The following is a 17,871-nucleotide window of genomic DNA, read 5'->3' as shown; positions in this document are numbered from 1 at the left end:
CAGTCGTTGATACTGGAAGGTGGTGGGGACAGAGGCACTGAGACTGCAGGATGGCGCAGAAATGGCCCGTCCTGCCTTCTCCCCACACCCTCCCCCGTCCCCGCCTCACCCCTGCCCTGCCTCAGGATCTGCTCCATGATAGCCTGGACTCAGTCATTCTAGATCATTCTCCCCATTTCACAAATGAGTCAGAGAGTGTGTCTGGTCTGGGGCTTGCTTATACTCTGAACACAGAGCAGATCTGGGACCAGGCCTCCTGACCCCCCGTCCAGGGCTGTGTCCTGCCATCCCAGACCTGGGCTCTCTCACCCAGCACCCCCGCCTCTGAGTCGTCTTCCTCACACCCACGGGCCTTACCAGACCTGCCTCAGCAACTTTGTGCCTCTCTGGAAGCTGAGGGGGCATTAGTATAAATGAGCACAGCGATAAGTCGTTATACTTTCCCTTCACCCATCTCCACACCTCCCTGTGCCCAGACCACATGGACCCTCCAGTAACCAGGCAGCTGTACCCACAGTGGCTCCTTCCAGTCACTTGGGTCTCAACTCACATGCCACCTCCTCTGAGAGGCCTGACCATCCAGTCTATCTTGCCTAACTTGCCACCCACCATGCCTACATCTAGTCACGTGTGACCACATGGTCACGTGGCCCTCTCTGCTTGCCTTCCAACTCCTGAAGAGCAGTCCTCAATCTCTGACTCTGACAATTGTTTATGGTCATCTCCGCCCAGTAGAATGAGTTCCTTGAGGGTGGGGAAGGTGCCCGCCTTGTTGCGTATCCGCAGTGCCTAACACAGGCCCGGCACACAACAGGGGTTCCATCAGTGCTTACTTACTGACTGAGGTGCCCCATCTCACCCAGCCCTATCCCCCAGCCCAGCCGTGGGCAAACTACGGCCCGCGGGCCGGATCCGGCCCGTTCGTCTGTTCTATCCGGCCCGCGGAGCCGAAAGAGCGGAGGGTTCTCTTGCTCTCCCCTCCGCTCCTTTACTTTGAATTTATATTAGTTCACACAAACACTCCATCCATGCTTTTGTTTTGGCCCTCCGGTCCAGTTTAAGAACCCATTGTGGCCCTCGAGTCAAAAAGTTTGCCCACCCCTGCCCCAGCCCATCCTCTCCATTTCCCTCAAAAGCTCATGGGGCCCAGGGCCTTCCACCCCAGCCCCTTACACAGATGGATGCCCAGAGGGGTTGGGGCTGGGACCAGGCTCTAAGGTGGCTGCTGCCTTGTGATGTGAGAAAGTCACTCCCCCTCCAGGCCTACCTACAGGGAGCTTATGTGTAAGTGCTTTGCACACGCTAAGCACTCACACTTCTCCTGCTTCTCCTCCTCTGAAGCCTTCAGGGACCCAGCCTCTTCTGGCTCTGAGAGCCTTCCATCCCAGCTCTACAAATTCCAAGTGGCCTTTACATCCGGCCCACCCACCTCTTCCCCAGTTCTCTAACGCTGGCTTTATGCTTCTGAGCATAGACTCTCAAGCGGCTCCTCCTGCCTCCTGATGGGCCCAGGTATCCTCTAGGCCTCAGCTGTGTGGCCTTTCCCCACAGCCTTCCTCACAGCTGCCTCCCCCTCCTCCCCGACTCCCACTGTCCCTCCCACTGCTCTCTGCTTGTAGGAAGGTCTTCCTTAGCCTCCTGTCTTATCTGCTGGCCCTGACCCTGCCCTCTAGGGCTACACAGAACAAAGCAAATCCATGTCCCTCCTGCTTTCGGTGCCCTGAAGGCAGGTGACAGCCCACTGCCACTCTGACCTTTGAGGACCTCTCTCCTAGGACATGACTTTACATTTGTCCCTCCATTACCCGTTGCATCTGCAAGCTCTCACCACCATTACATTCCCTCGTCTTAACCTGGCCAGAACCAGTTTCTGCTGCTTATGGCCAAAGTGCCCTGCCTGATGGACATGCTCTGGTAAGGCCTGGCAGGGGGAGTTCCCGCTGGAGCCCCCCACCCCCCTGTAGAGCCCTCTTGCTCTTTCAGCTTTTCCCTCGAGGCTCCCTGATCATGTTCTGTTTCTGACATCACTTCCCAAGGCTAAAAATCTCTGAATCATGTTTGTTTCTCCCCCGTCCCCCGACCCTCGTCCCCCACATGCAACATCCAGAGGCTCCTCCTTTCCAGAGTCTCCCACATCCATCTCTCCTAGCCCATCCCTGCTGCCCGCTTGCTGGAAAGGGAGCCCTCATCATTTCTTGCCTGGATGACTGCTGCAGCCTCCTGGCTGGTCTCCTTGCCTCCAGCCTCTCCCTGCTCCCATCTATCCTCCATGCGCTGCCAGATAAATCTTCCTTAAACACTGCTCACTGCCTGTCACCCCCTAGGCTCAGCGACTTAGCCAGCCCTGTCGCTTGCTGGTCCCCCACAGGCACTATCTGCCCCGACTGGGCTGTGCCTCCCAGCTCCCTGTACACACACTGTCTAGGGAATGCCTGTGTGCTCTTCCCCCTCCCTTCAATTTCTGGCCCAATCCCACCACATGCCAAGGTCCCAGGCAGAGTCCTTATCCTCCTCTGGCCTTGAGTCCCCACGACCTGGGATTAGAGGACAGGGAGGCTGGCCAGGGACCAGTCCCGAAGCCACAGGCCACCCTGCAGGCCAGCACGTAGGCTGTCCTTGCCCGGCCTGTCTGGGCTCTTCAATGGCACTGTAGCCCCTGCAAGTCCTAGGGACTCACCTGGCTCTAGGAGTCATACCTGAACAAGTCACTCTGGGTGAGTCATCCTTTACTAAGTCAGCCTTCCTTCTCAAGCCCTCTCATGAAAGCTCATCACCCCAAAATGAGCACTTCCCAAGATTCCAGACCTTCAGGCAGAATCTTCCCAAGATTCCAGACCCTTGATGCTCTCTGCCCATGCTGTCAACCAAGGACCTTGCACGCCTCCAACACACACCCCTCCAACACCCACACGGACACACCCACACAGTCTCTCCCTCCCTCCCTCCCTCCCTCCCTCCCTCCCTCCTTCCTTCCCTCCTTCCCTCCCTCCCTTCCTCCCTCCCTCCCTCCCTCCCGGGGTGTGCCACAGAGGGAGGACAGAAGTGAGCATAGCTGCTGCTATCCACACAGCATGGAGACCACTCTTATTTATGGAGCAGTCATATGGGCCTGGCATGGAATAACCCATTTCATCCTTGAGACCCTCCGAAGCAGAAGACTTTCTTTTCCCATGTTTTCTGGATGAGGAAACAGAGGCACCGAGAGCAGAAATCACCTGCCTGAGGTCTCCCACTTTAGGATTCTAACCTATACCATCAGCTTTAGAGCTCTGCCTCTCAACCACAAATCTTTGTTCCCTAACTGACTCCCCACACCTCAGCCCAGCAAAAGGCCTGGTGCCTGGGGAGCATCCCCTCCAAGCCTAGGAGGTCGATGGGTCATGTAGGTAGAAGTTTAAGGAGCCTGTATCACTCTTCCTATGACCAGAGAACAGCACAGCCTGGCAGGAGAGCACATCATTAAAATTTCTGGAACTTGGCAAGAGGTCGACATTACGTTGGTAACTTGAAATAGGCCATGGCGGCAGAATTTACACCATGAAAATTAGTCCCCAGCCCTCCCAGAGAGCCACTGTTAAATTCACTAGCATGTCTTGGCTGGGAAGAAATGCTGATCACCCTCAGAAGGGTGTTCTGACCGATGGGAGGTGGGCTTCAGGCAACTCACACCAAAGACAAGCCCCCAGTGGAGCCAGAGGTTATGAAAGGGACTTGAGAGGACCGGCAGGTCTCAAAGCTGAACCTCTGGCTGTGTGATCCCAAAATGATCTGGAGGAAGAAGGAGTCTAGAAAAGTGTCAGGGCAGCTACAAGACTTCTAGGTAGGCTCAGAGTCCGGCCAGGCACGCTCAACATAGATAGATGGTCCGAAACAAAGCACAAAATCACCAGTGAGAGGCAGGGGCTAGAGAACTGAACAAGGAAGGTTGAGGCTTGTGGGAAATACAAAAGCTACGTGGGAACGGAGGGGGCTTGGAGGGAGGGGACCAGGAAAGGGTGGGCCTGCGGACTGGGGCGGGGTGGGGGGCACTGGGAAGCTGGCCTCACCACTCCACCATTTGCACCCGAGGACACTGAAGTGGAGAGTGAGGACAAACTCTAGTAAGAAAGCACACAAGACCAGAAGGTGAGGTCAGCACGGGCGAGTGGTTGTCCTGAATGAGGTCAGGCCTCTTGGTCCTGGTCCATCACCAGGTCCTGGCAGGGAGCCTGTAGAACCCACTGCTGACCCCTGAGAAAGGGGGTGGGAGCGTTCATGGAGCAAGGAGATGCGGGAGCTGCGGTCTAGTTTTCAAAAAGGAGTTGGATTTGGTGAAGGCATCATTTAGATTCATTGAGTGCAAGCAACACAAACCAATTCTCATAAATTTAAGCAAAAAGGGGAAAGTACTGGCGAGAAATTGGGTTGTTAAGAGAAGGAAAAAGAGGCTTAAAAGGGGGCTCTGAAGCAGAAAAGAAGCTAGGACAGGGGAAATGACTTACTTGTCTTGAATGGTGCCTGCGGCTGAGATGAAGGGGCCCCCAAATACCCACTAAGCTGCATTCTGGCGGGACTGGGACTGAATGCTGAATAGATATAAAACCCAACAACTGGAATAGCCAGAGCCTGGTGAACCTGATACAAACCTCAGGCACGATTCTGGTAGGGCTTCTTCGTCAGCGGCAGATGACAAGGGAAGCAGGGACACTGGAAGTCACGCTGGGGCCTCCACGGACCCAGCACACCAGACCAGCTTCCCTTCTTACAGGTTACTGTTCTGGCAGATCATGGCCAGATTGGAAACAGTGTGTTTGGACTTCAGCCAGGCACCTGATAACATATCTCAGGATCAGCAAATGGAGATACATGAACCAGATGACAGCACGTTTAGGGGAATGCAAAACCTGTTGAGTGCCCAGCATTGTTTTCTAGCATAGCCCATGTGTGGATCCAGACTCGGGTCTTTATTGTTGAACCTCAGGCTGTGTCCCGGGTGCCATTTAACATTTCTATTAAATACTTGGCCAAAATGTATTGATGACATACTGGTTAAATCTGAGGACAATGTGCCGATTCCCATTCAGTGGACAGGAAGCTGTGAGTGGTGGCACACAGCCTGAGTAACGGCAGTGGCAGTGGTGGCTTGGGCCCAGGCTCAACTACATAACCAAAACCCCTGGCTGTGCGGACTGACTCATACATGGCACAGCACTTGAGCTGGACCAATGAGGAAAGACCTGGACATCTGTTGGATGGCTGAGGGAAACGATGCTCTCGTCTCCTCACTCCCCACGCCCCCCAGGTTGGGCCTGCAAGGATGGAGCTCTGGTAACTCCTGGCAGTCCCCTTGGGACTCTGAGGAGAGAGGCTGCTGGAGAATGGCACCAGCCTGAAGTCACAGTTGCTACCCATGGCTTTCAGTTACATGCACTCATAAATCTCTCTCTGTCTTCTTTTTGCCTTAAGCTAATTTGAGCTGGGATTTCCAATACTTGCAACAGACACACTTAATATCCTATACTAGTCTAGTAGTCCATGTTGGACCATTGTGTCACAGTGGGATGAGCACCTAGGATTGACATCCAGAGGCAGGTAACAAGGATGTGGTGGGGGGGGGGGTATAAATGGGGGGGGGGGGGCCTCAGAACCATTCTACACCAGAACAGCTGAGAGACTGGAGTGCCAGGCAGGAGCTCTGCCTTAAACAAATAAAAAGGGGGAAGCCATCCTGGATGGCCCCTGAAGAAAGAGCCAAGAGCCATTTGGGAGAGCTTATGGGGAAGGATTTCTCCTCATTATAAGAAAGTGGCTTTGAACATGACCTGTGGCCTTAAGCAAGTCAGAAAGATAACCCCCAGGGGTTTTGTAATAAAAACTCCTGTGATCTGGACAACAATCCTGCCCGGGTTTAGGAAATGAGGGGGTGGGGGTTCAGAAGGCAGGATGTAGAGGGGGAAATAGGCTCTGGAGGTGAGGGGATTAGCCCCAGAATCAAGGTCTTCCAAGTCGGTCGGGCACCATACAAGGCCCTGACAGTAAATGGCCACGGGGGAGGGGTCAGCCTGGGGGAGGGGTCAGGCCAAGCAGTAACAAGCCCTGCCACTCTGAGCTTCATCTAATAAATGGGACTAACCTCACCTAGCATGCCAAAGTTACCACCAAGATAATTAAGAAAAATTAAAAAAAGGTGACAGCCATGGAAGGCTCCTGCTCTTCCTGCCCCAGGCTTCTCTCCTCTTAGCAGGAGAATGCGTTTGGGTGTCAAAGACCTGGGTTGGAACCCCAGGATGGCCAGGAGTTTGGGACGCCTGCTCTCCCTCATTTCGGTGCACTAGAAGCCCCCGACATATAGGAGGTGCTCAGAGGATGGGGCGTTCTCTTTCCTTACGTGGCGAGGTCAGTCGGGGTTCTGCAAGTCCTACACGCCCCAGGCTGCCAGGGGGGCCCACTGCCCAGCCACGTCGCCGGGGCCCAGGAAGGCGGCGGGGGCGGGGGCGGGGGCGAGGGCGGGGGCTGCAGCTGGCGCGGGAACCGGGAACGGCAGAGGTCGACAGCCGTCTGCCTGGAGGCTGGACGCCGGCCTCCCGGGTAGCAGCCGAGCGCTCAGCCAGGAACTTGTTAACAGGCCCCGAACAAAGAGCCGCTAATCCGGCGGGCGGCCCCGGGCGGGCTGGCTGGCGGAGGGACCCCGCCCCTTCTCCGCACCGCTGCCGAATTCACCGCGCTTTCCCAAGGCGGGGGCTGCGGGGCAGGACGCGCAGGTCCCCACCCCGACTCCGGCTCCCATTGGCTCAGGCGCGGACGCCCCACCGCGGCTCCCGTGTCCCGCAATCCACCTGGCCGGAGGCCTCCCTCTAGACCCCGCCCGCCAAGTACAAGGACAGCGGGGTGAGGTTGTTTTAGGGAGGGGGTTGACTCTGGGCAAGCACGGGCGCTAAGTTAGCACTCCAAAAAAAAGGCACCACCCTTTTTTTTTGGACGGGGCGGGGGGAGGCGGAGCGGGGGGGGGGGTGTTGGAAAGATGCAGACATGGGGAAAAACGAGCAGCCCCTCAATTCTATTTGGTCTCTGCCTCAGTGAGGAGGGGTAGGGTCTAATTCGGGATGTACCTTCCTGCAGGCTGCCAGCTGGACATGCTGGGGTGGGAAGCCAGGAATCTCACCTGCCACCCTGGCTGGAGAGGTGTAGGGCACTGTTGGGACACAGCATCCAGAGCCCTCCCCAAGAACCCTGTAGCTGTCCTTCAGGCTCAGTCCATCTAGACTGACTTGCCCTCCCCAAATCCCAGCCACATATATGCCTGGAGCTCAAGGTGACCCTGAGCCTTCCAGACAGACACAGCTCTGACATCCAGGCCTGGGGAGGGGCTGGTCTAGGGGACTCACCCATCAGGATGCTGGCACCCCACGATCTCACCATGGCACCACTCCTAGGCAGGGATTTCAGGGCCCAATCCCCCATCTGAATGGGACCTAAAACTTGCTCCTTTGTGACCTACTCTAGGGATGAGCAGCTGCCACTTAGGCCTTTCCTGATCTCTACAGTCTCCCCCTTTCCCCATTTCAAACAGGGTAGGGATGGGCCAGCCAACAACCACACTTGGGGGCACACCTAGGGCTTCTACATGCCCCACCCCTGGAAGTCAAGGGGCAGAGAAAAGACACCAGGCCTGTCCTCATCCCAAAATGGAGGCCTTCCCTCAGGCCTCTGTTCTCCCTCCTGAACCCCTAGCTGCACCCTCTCTCACAAAGAGGACCCCAAGGACTATCCCACTCCTCCAAGGAAGGGACAGACAGTGCCCTCTGCCGTATCCATCACCATCAATTGCAAACATTTATTGAGTTCCTACTGTATGCTAGGATTGACATGCATCAGGCTGTCTAATCTGCACAACTACCTTTTAATGACTCCATTTGAGTGGCAGGGAAACTGAAGAAGTATAAGGAGGCGTGGATCCATAGCCAGGACTAGGGTGAGGCATAGCGGGTGCCAAGGGCACTTACTCTCAGGCGCTGACCCTGCACTTGCACGACTTAAAGTTTGCACCCGAGGCACCTCGCTTGCCTCACCCTGGTCCCAGCCTTGGTCCAGATTAAGACCTTAGAGCCTGCCAACTCAGCTCACCACCTCCTCCACATGCCTGGGGTTCTGGCTCCAGAGGCCAAAGGGTGCTTGCTACATCTGACATTAGTGCGTTGGAAGGGGGTGGGCCTCAGGCACTGGGGGCCCTAAGAAGGGCTGTTTTTGCCACTGGAGGTGTTCATCAGCTAAAGCAGGACCCTGCTTCCTGGCTTGGATGCAGGGACTCAAAATTCCTACTTCTACCTCACAGCCATCTTCGGTCTCATGGTAGCAGACACCTGGCTCCAAGGCAATGCAGGCAGCTGCTGCCAAGGTGGTTGGTGGCTTTAGCAGGTGCTGGACAGGTGTGAGCAGTTCCTGGGGGAACCTGCTGTTGAGTGCACAGTCCACCCTACCCCAGACTCTCAAGGCAACCTCCCTGGGCACCAGCCTCTGCCCCAATAGAGTCATCAAGTCCAATCCTTTAGTATACAAAAACAACCCAGAGAGGTCAAGTGATTTGTCCAAAATCACAAAGCAATAAAATGGCAGAGCCAAGACTAGAATTGAGTTTAATCCAGGGCTCCCACCCTCCCTTTGCTGCTACGTTCTGTGTGTCAAAGATGATCACCAGCACACAGTTCCAGGACAAGCTGAGCCCAAATCATCATCTTCACAGAACCCCCTAACAAAGCTCTGTACACATTGGAGGGTTTTGTGTCTGAATCAGGCCTGAGTCCCTGCAGGGGATGGTGAGTGTGCAGATGGGGGGTGGAGGCAATGACTCCAGCCTAGGGCTCCTCCCTGGGGCTGGAGCAGTAAGAAGTGAAGCAGCTCACAGAGGGATTTTCTCTACTATCTCTGAGCTTGGGCCCCGACACAGTTTCAGACCCCACCAGTCTTAAATTGTGCCCCTTCAAATGCCAGGAAAATGGAGGAAGGAGACAATAAGCCACAGGTGCTTGCTCCAAGTCAGGACCCACCCTGGGGTGCTCTCTGTATGTTGCCCATCAGCTTATTACTTTAACCCCAGGAAGCTGATGTGACCCCATTCAAGAGATCTGAAACAGGCTGGGGAGTAGAAGTTATTTGTCAGGTGGCTTAGACTGAAACCTGGGCCCATCTGCCTCCAAAACCCCTGCCCTCCCTACTCCACCTGATACAAAGAGGGGGCTGGGGCTCCCCAAAAGGCAGGAGGATCCTCCAATGCCACTCCCATGGGAGCAGACAAGAAGAACAAAGGAGTGGGCTGGTACAATTGGTCACAGGAAGCTGAGCACTCATCTGGGTGGAAAGCACGGTTGGGGACAGGGGACAGGCTCTCCTGGGGCTCAGCCTAAACCAGGAGCCCCAAGTGAGTGCTGCACAGAGCAGCCCAAGTCTTGGTGTCAACTCCAGCCCTGAGGATGGGGGTGGGACAGAGCGTCCCTTCAGGATGAGTAAGACCATTGCTCAGTGCCCCTCAGCTCCACCTTTCAGGGGGTTGAGTCCGCTCTGGGACCCAGAATGACACAATTCGCACAAGAAGACACCCATCTGGGAACGCCTGCGCCTGGGAGGGGTGGGATGAGCAGGGAGGCTCCCAGTCAACAGACACAGACATACAACCTGTGTGAAGAACCCACAAACACGGTCACTCATGAGAGCTGGCTTGCCGTCAGTGTGAGGGGCCGAGCACAGCTACTCCATGCTGGGGTCTCACCTTGCTCTTCCCTGCCCTGGACAGGTGCCATTTCCAGTCACCCTGGAGCAGGGCTGTCTGTGTTTGGGGACAGGGATAGGGAGGGCTGCTGAGGGAGGGCAGAGCAAACTTCTCTCCCCCTCCCCAGCTGCAGCAGCCCTCCCTGCCTAGCCAGAAAACACAAACTCAAGTAGAGGAAATAAAGAGAAAAAAGAAGCACATGACTAGCCATGACTGGGAGCATGTTGGGGGCTGAGAGCAGGGTCCTAGTGCCATAGACGATGGCAATACTTGTGGGAAGCACTGGAGTGAACAAGGTGGCTCAGGCCAGAGGCTTCTGGCAGCTGACCCAGGCTGTGTGCTTCTCCAGGGCCGAGGAACCAGTACCTCTGTCCTGTAGCCCACTCAGAGCTCCTCACCATGCCTTGGCCCCTGCATGGGGCCTGGGAGGAGTTGAGGAGGCCTTTTGGAGGGGGCTGGATTAAAGCTGGGGCCTGAGATAAGCAGAACAGTACTGAGGATGTTGGGGTGGGGGTGAGGGGTGTGGCTGGCAGGGTGGGGGTACAAGGTTCTTTAAGGCAAGGGAGCTACAGTGAAGAAGGTGGAGTTTGTCTGGAGGAGCCCACCAGCAGCAGAGCCAGAGAGGACACCTCCCTCCCAATAGATCAGCCCAGTGAAGCGTGGTTACTTGGAGCTTCCCTAAGGGCTCCTGGCTTGGTACTGGAGGCAGGCACTGGGGAGGCACAGGTTCCAGCCTGGGCACCAGGAGCATTAGTCTAATTGGAGGAGGCTCAGGAGGGGGATGAGTTGGGGTGGCTATGGCATTGGTCTAGGTAAGAAGGATGAGGAAGGAAGGAGCTTGGGAGGAGTGACAACGGAGGAGAGAGACACAAGCAATGTCACAAGTAGGACTGAGCTAGAGGACTTGGTGACAAATTAGAAATGAAGCGTAAAGGAGAAGGGAGAGCTGAGGGAGACTCTAAGGTTTCAGCCCTGGGCTTGGGGAATAGGGAGAGGGGGAGGACAGGGCCCATGGAGGGAGGGGCAGCAGGAGATGTTTGGCCTGGAATGAGCAGGCCCAAGCTTGTATGTGTGTGGACATGTGTTCCCAGGCCGCAGCCCAGCCCAGCACTGGGGCCTTCGCCTGGAGAAGGGGTCTCCCATCTTACAGATTGAATGATTTGAGTCTGCAGATCTGTGGCCCAGAGCAGCACCAGGCAGGAGGAAGGGATGTAAGACGGTGGGGACCCTAGGAGTTTGGGGGAGGGGCTGGCTCCTGCCTGAGGCCAAAGTTGGCTGCTCCCAGGAACCAGGCCAGTGCCTCTTGGTTGGGGGTTGGCTCCTAAGGGAAGTCCCTCCCAACACAGGCAAAGGGAGTCAGAAGACCAGAACTCTTCTGGGGATACCTCGGGGGCCCCAAAGCCTAGCCCACCCCATCCCCAAGGCAGAGTGAGTGAGAGCATGGTATTTTTTAGCCCTAAAGAATTAAGACACCATCCCCCCAACCAACTGTTCCAGTCAGGGGGGTGAGAGGTGGACAGAGGAGCCTAGGACCAGCCCGGAAAATGGGGGTGGTCCCTGAGGAAGAGGCCACCAAGACAAATTATTTAAAAAAATATATATCTTTATTGATTTCAGAGAGGAAGGGAGAGGGAGAGAGAGATAGAAACATCAATGATAACAGAGAATCATTTATCAGCTGCCTCCTGCACAATTGGGGATCGAGCCTGCAACCCGGGCATGTGCCCTGACTGGGAATTGAACTGTGACCTCCTGGTTCATAGGTCAACGCTCAACCACTGAGCCACTGTGGCCAGGCCACCAGGAAAAATGATTGGGGTCAAGTCCCCACGGCGCCCCTTCCCCAGGACCACAGAGATCTGTGTGAAGAGAAGCCTACAGGTGTGTATGGCCCACAGGGGCAGGGAAGCAGATGCCAGCTGTGTGACTGGATATGAATGGGAAAACCCTGTAAGACAGATGGGGGTCCCTGTGTTCAAAGGCACAGAGAAGGGCCTACTGGGTGAGTGTGCTGAAGGGAAGGCTTTTGTGTGACCCAAGGTGGACGCTCAGCCTGGGGAGCAGGAAGCTGCCATTGTGCTGGCCCCCTGGCGCCCCCTGCTGGCCACTCACGCACATTTCCCCCCCCTGGCTGATGTTGCTGAGGAGTTGGGTGGTGCAGGAGGAGCAGAGGTCATTGTAGGGCCAGACTGTCTGGGTACAAGTGACTGGAGCCTGTGGAGGACAATAGTAGGACAATAGTAAGGGGCCCAGACAAGAAGGAGGGGCCCTCCGTGCCCTTCAGCAGCTCCTCCCACAGGCCTGTGAGTCGATGCCCAGAGGCTCTACTCCAGGGCAGTCCTATGGCACAGGGGCCCACCAGCCAGCTCCCTGGACAACCGTGGGCCAGGCCTCAACAGGTGCCCCACCAGCCAGGGATGCAGTCCCCCAATTCTGCAGCCTCCTGAGGAATCCATGTGGCACCTCCCACCCCCAAGGCTATGGTTCTCTGTTTCACCAGCACCCATCACCCCCTTACCTACATATGCTCACCTGTGCAACTGCTCACAACTATCACACATGTGAGGCAGGCTACACACATACCAGTGTTGCATACACTGCCAGGCCCTGTCATCACCAGGACACACATGCCAACTCACAGCCCTTACACATGCTTACATGGGCAATATGCAGATATGACCACACAGCCCTCTTGCACATCTGACTCTTAAACCTTCCCCTGGGCACCTACTCGTTATCTGGCAACACCTTCCCTTGCAGCTCATGATGGTTAGTGGTTGAGTGTGGCACATATACTCCTAACATGCACATGTGTGCAGTATGAACACACACCCAGAGGCAGTGCAGCCTCCCAGCTAGGTCAGGATTAGAAGGGGAGGTCATGGGGCAGCAGGGTTTGTTAAAGTGAGGATTGGGGCGGGGGGGTGATGGGATGATGGAGAAGGGATATAGAGTGGATGGGATGTGGTAGATGGAGGACTGAGGGGCAGCATAGGAGGATGGTCAGACAGCGGTGAGTGCAGGATGTGCTACACAGAGTCCCTTTAAGGAAACAGCTATCAGCCTCAATCATCTGACTGGTCTCTGAGCAATCACGCATTGATGATCTTCGATCAGTCTGGCTTTGAATCTCAGGAACCCCAACACTCCCTCCTGACACCCCTGGGATTAAAAATGGCCTGGCCAAGCAGAGGGGGCACCTCACAGGTTCTTGGCTAAGCAAGAATCAAGAATTGCTAGGGCAAGCCCCATGGCATCTTGATCACATATATGACCCCCTCCCCCTACACTCATAAATAAGTTCAGCTCTGCTAAGTGCATGAGTGGGGGGCAGAGATCAGGAGGACTCAACAGCTCGGCCTGAATGGAAGCTCAGGGAGAGCAGACAAAGGATGCAGGGGACCCGCCCCCCCAAAGGAGGTGGGTTGAGGGCTGAGTTACCGAGCAGGTTAGGGTGGCCAATGGGACATAAAGGGAGGAGGAAGGGCTGTGTAGTAAACGGGAGAAGGGGAAGCGGCAGTGAACCCACCATACACAACTGTGGCCCCCACAAACCAGGGGGCCCAGGAGCCACAGCCCCAGTGGGGCACCCGCAGTGCTCTGTGCAGGCTGCAAAGGCTGGGGGCTCGTGTATGCGTCTCCACGCCTGAGTGTGTACGTGTGCGAGCGTGTGTGGCGGGGACAGAGGAGGACACTGTGTTCTGGACGTGGGCAGAGACCAGGTGCCCAAGCTAGGAACTGTTAGTAGCTGTTTGAGGCAGATGCTACCAGGAAGAGGTATCTTAACCGCCCTTCTTGATTTCCTGGGGACTGGGAGGTGGTCAAAACCCTCTAACCTGGACCCTCAAAGTCAGGCTCCCCCGGGGCGTTGATTCAAACCCCTGACCCTGCTCTGGGTCCAGCACCCAGCAAACTTCCCTCGCCCTGAGGCGTGGGGCGTCTACACTCGCCAGCCCCGCGCGCTGACAGCTGCTCCTGGACTTGGCAGAACCCAGGCTTCCGGGGAAGCGCGCGGGGAAGCTGCGCAACAATAAGAGGCAGCCCCCGCGTCCCGCCTCGCAAAGTTTGGCCTCGGGGGGCTCCCAACTGGGTCTGGCAATGCGGGTCAGGATCAGCCCCCCTCCCCAATTCCAGAGCAGCGAGCGTTCGAGCACACTGTCCCCCGCAAACCTCCCCCGAGCGTGCATGTGACTCACCGGAACCGCGGAGCCAGGAGGCGAGGACTATGCCCAGGAGCGCTGGCCACAGGCCGGGCCGGACGGCCATGGCCGCTGGCGGGCAAGCCGGGCGCGGGGCCCCGCGGGCGGGAGGGCGACTTTCAGCGCCTCAGCCCAGAGCCCCTGCCCGGGGCGCCCTCGGGGCCCATGCCAGCGGACTGCGCTCCCACGGGCGGCCGGTTACGGGGCGCACGCGGCGCGTGGCTCCCCTGGGCACCCAGAGCGCAGCAATGCAGCCAGGGCGGAGCGCAGCGACAGCCTTGCCGCGCACCCAGCCAGCCGCCGTGCGGAGCCCGCAGCCCGGGAGCGGGCCGGCGCGCGCCTCAAAACCCGGAATGGAATGACGGAGCGGGCGGTGCCAGGGCGGGGCGGGGGAAGAAAGGAGGGGCCGGGCCGCCTGGCGCTGTGCGCGCGGGCCACCGCCAGTTCCGGGGGTCCCTCCAGGCGGTGCCCTAGGCTCTCCCGGGGACGGGTTGAGGTGGTGGGCGGGAAGGCCTCCCACCGCCCCGCGCGATCTCCAGGGACAAGGACAGAAGTCTGAAACCCGGAGTGGATCGGTTCTCGGATCCGGCCTCTCCCGGGCCCGCCAGCCTGCGCACAGGTGGCTCGGGAGGGGCCCAAGACTGCGGCGACCAAGAAGTAGCCCCAGCCTGCAGAGAGCGGCCCGGTGCAGGGTGCCCGGGGCAGATTCCACTGCAGTCCTCTTCCTCCATCATACCCCATTCCCGCCTCCCAGCCGCGTTCCGAGGCCGACAGCGCGCCGCGGTATGCCACCAGCCCACGGCTTGGATAGGGACTGCGGGAGAGCGCCCGGATTCCCGGCCAGCCCGCAGAGGTGTCCTGGCTGGCCAGAGTCGGGGCCACCCGCAGTACCAAGCACGTAGGCTGGTGGACCTCAGCGTTACCCAAGGTTTCCCTAACCCACGGCGCCGGTAGCCTAAGGAAAACAACAACAGGGCGCAGCATATCTAACTGGGCGCGCGGTGTTTGCGCCCTGAGCGCGCACAGCGCTGGAGATGTGGGCGTAAAGAAACCAGTTGGGCTTTGGGAGCTAGAGAGACCTGGGGTAGGGCTTAGGTGCTTCCGCCTTCTAGCTCTTTGACCTTGGGCAAGTCACGTTGTCTCCTGAAGCCTTCCAGTAATGACCGCAGCTGGAGTCTCCTGTTCCCCACCCCCTTCCCTATTCGGGTTAAAATAAACAGAGGGTTGCCTTAAAAGAAAAAAGAAACGCGCACCATGTGCACGAGGCGAGTGGTCAGAAAAAGAGGCCCTATGCTAGGTCGGGAGGAGGATGAGAAGAGAGAGGGCAGAGTCACAAACTAAAACGCCTACAGCGGCCGAAGATAATATATATTGGTACTGCACGCTGGGCGATATAAGAATGGTCTTGGCTTCCACAAAGAGATATGAGGTCTACTATATTTCTTGAAACACGAGGCCCTCTCTCGGTCTGTCTTTTGTTTCCCAGTATTGATAGAAAAGAGTTATGAGAAATGTTCTTGCTTTTCTCTTAACTCTACCATAAAAATCACCAGCCAATGTCCAGATACACATTTGCAGGCGCTAGGCTTCAATGCCAGGGAGGAACACCAGCACTGGACACTGGGCACAGGATCCCATCTAAATTTAGAGACAGCTAGCTCTTCTGCTCCAGGTGCCATTTGGGGTGTGTGTGTGTGGAATATGGCTCAATACTGGCCACATCTTCCAATTTCCCCATAGACTTCAATAGAAGCCATTGCATGTGAAATCTTCCGACCTAAAACCTTTAACTGAAAAATAAAAATATTTAAATTTCATCTGAGCCCAGATGAAAATGTCCATAAATATGCACCAGCCTCTGGTTTTTGTCCTCTGCTTTGGGGGTTGCTTGTTTGTATTCTGTGTCAGGAGGGCTTGATCTAGCCCACTGGTATTTGTGTGTGTGTGTGTGTGTGTGTGTGTGTGTGTGTGTGTGAAGCAGTGTTTGCCCCGGCCCCACCATGCTCCCAGGGAAGAGGTCGGTAGGAGAGGTGAAACGGTAGCAGAACCTGCATTTGGGCTCCTAGGAGGGGAAATGATTAGGAACTAGGGTTTGAGCACTGGTGGGGGGTGGGTGACGATGAAGGACTGAGATTGGGGGCTGGAATATGAGATGATATCATAATGGTGTGTGCTGGACTCTGCTATGTTCTTTCTTACATTTATAATTTGGTTTGTTCCTTACATAAAATCCTGATAAATAACATTATATTCCCATTATACAGATGAGGTAACTTGGGCTTGAGGGAAGGAAAGTGCCTTATGCCTAAGGCCCACCTTATTCAATGACTGCAGGGCTCTCTGAGATTGGTCCTTGGGTGGTTTGATTTCAGTGTACACCCTCCTTACATTTCCTCCTGCAATTTCTGCTCTGGGATTAAAATTTGGGAGTAAGGTATTGGGTACAGGAAAGCCAAGGTTCTCCTTTTCTGTCCAGTTTGGTTGATCTGTTCACTTCTCTGGTTCTCTCTCTCTTTCGCTGTGTAGCAGTTATGTTGTGGTAACAAACAGTCCTCAAATATCAGTGGCTTAAATCAACGAAGGCTTGTTTCTCATTTGTCCATCGTGGGGCTGCTGCTCCAGATCGTCCTCACTCACCGACCCAGGCTGACAAAGCAGCCACTCGGGACCACGGTTGGTCAGTGAAGGACAGGAAACGGGAGCTCTGGAAGTACGCCCACCAGCAATCAGTGGCTCAGCCCAGAAATGACACATGTCACTTCCAATCATAATTCATTGGCCAGAACTGCCCCCCCAGCCTGACCCCAAAAGGGCCAGAAAGTGCAATTCTGCCATGTGCCTGGAAGGCAGCACCTGAAATACATGGAGACTGGTGTTCATGATGACCACAGTCTTCAAGCCCAGCATGGCCTGTGCCCTGCCTACCTCTGTCCTGGCCTTGTGGCCTTCCTTGTGTTTCTCCAGCCACCAAGCTCACCTCCACCTTTGTACCTCCCATTTGCTTTACTTCCTGGAACACTCTGTCCCCAGATTGTCACATGCTGGTCCCTTTTAGTCATGCAGATCTCAGCTCAGCTGTCCCCTTCCAAGTGGTACTCAGGGAGTGTCAGGAAAAGGGCCAGGACGTCCTTGCAGAGATGGGGGAATGCACATTTCACTGGAATTCTGCTTAAGAATCAGGAGGGCTGTCAGCAAGGACTTGTCTCAGACCTGAGGGTAGGTGGCCAAATGGAAGGAAGGCTTCTGACATCTCCAACCTCCTTTTCCCTTGAGCCCCAGACTTGAAGAGAGGGAAGGGCCAAACCCCATCTAGGTGGTACCTGCCAACAAGTGTCTGTAGCCCTCTTGCAAAATCCCAGTGACAGGGCACAGGTTTCACCTGACCATTCTGCTGGCCAGGAGTTTCTTCTCTCTGGGGAACAAGAATCTGCCCCTCACTTTCTGGAACCCCATCAAGCATGTCTGCTACCTCTTTTGCTTCTGTTATTTCAGACCTTTTCTTCCTTTACTTCAGAACACAAAGTTGGGGTCTGTCATGAATTTTCTTCCTCCGGGCCAAATAGATCTGCTTCTGTCACTGGCACGGCAGCTGGGTTCTGGGGCCTTGTCTTAAACACCCGGGCCCCACTGAGGTGCTCTATAGCAAGGCTGCTCCTCTGAAGGCACTTCTTGAGGGCGGTTGGCACATCTCCTGCCCACATGGCTGATGCACATGCAGTGTCCCGGTCAGCTGTTGGCCATGACATCGCACTGTTAATGCCCACTGGACTGAGGGACCTCAGAGCCTGTGGTGAGGCATCACTGACTTAGAGATGTGCCAGAAGGTCCTGTGATGCTAGTTACCATGCAAATCTCCAGGCCATGCTCTATCCCAATATTATGTCTGGGAGGCATCTAGCCATCTGTGCTTTTACCAAGTCCTCCCCCTCC

General features: G+C 56.0%; 1 protein-coding gene across 3 annotated transcripts in view; it reads right to left on the bottom strand.

Annotated features, from left to right (window-relative positions):
- UNC5A (unc-5 netrin receptor A) overlaps positions 1-17,871 on the bottom strand; it is a 72,164-nt gene that overhangs the window by 43,548 nt on the left and 10,745 nt on the right. For 2 of the 3 annotated variants that reach the window (XM_080671886.1, XM_080671885.1), the window contains exon 1: positions 13,939-14,242. The exons of the other annotated variant lie outside the window; for it this stretch is intronic. In XM_080671886.1, the coding sequence (XP_080528012.1) occupies positions 13,939-14,008 (70 nt within the window). In that variant the 5' untranslated portion in view covers positions 14,009-14,242. Of the gene's footprint in view, positions 1-13,938; positions 14,243-17,871 lie in introns of those variants that run through there. 3 annotated transcript variants of the gene reach the window in all.

This window comes from Plecotus auritus (genome assembly GCF_963455305.1).
Source record: "Plecotus auritus genome assembly, chromosome: 6".
Lineage (NCBI taxonomy): Eukaryota > Metazoa > Chordata > Mammalia > Chiroptera > Vespertilionidae > Plecotus > Plecotus auritus.
This window is presented reverse-complemented; position numbering and strand designations above follow the sequence as displayed.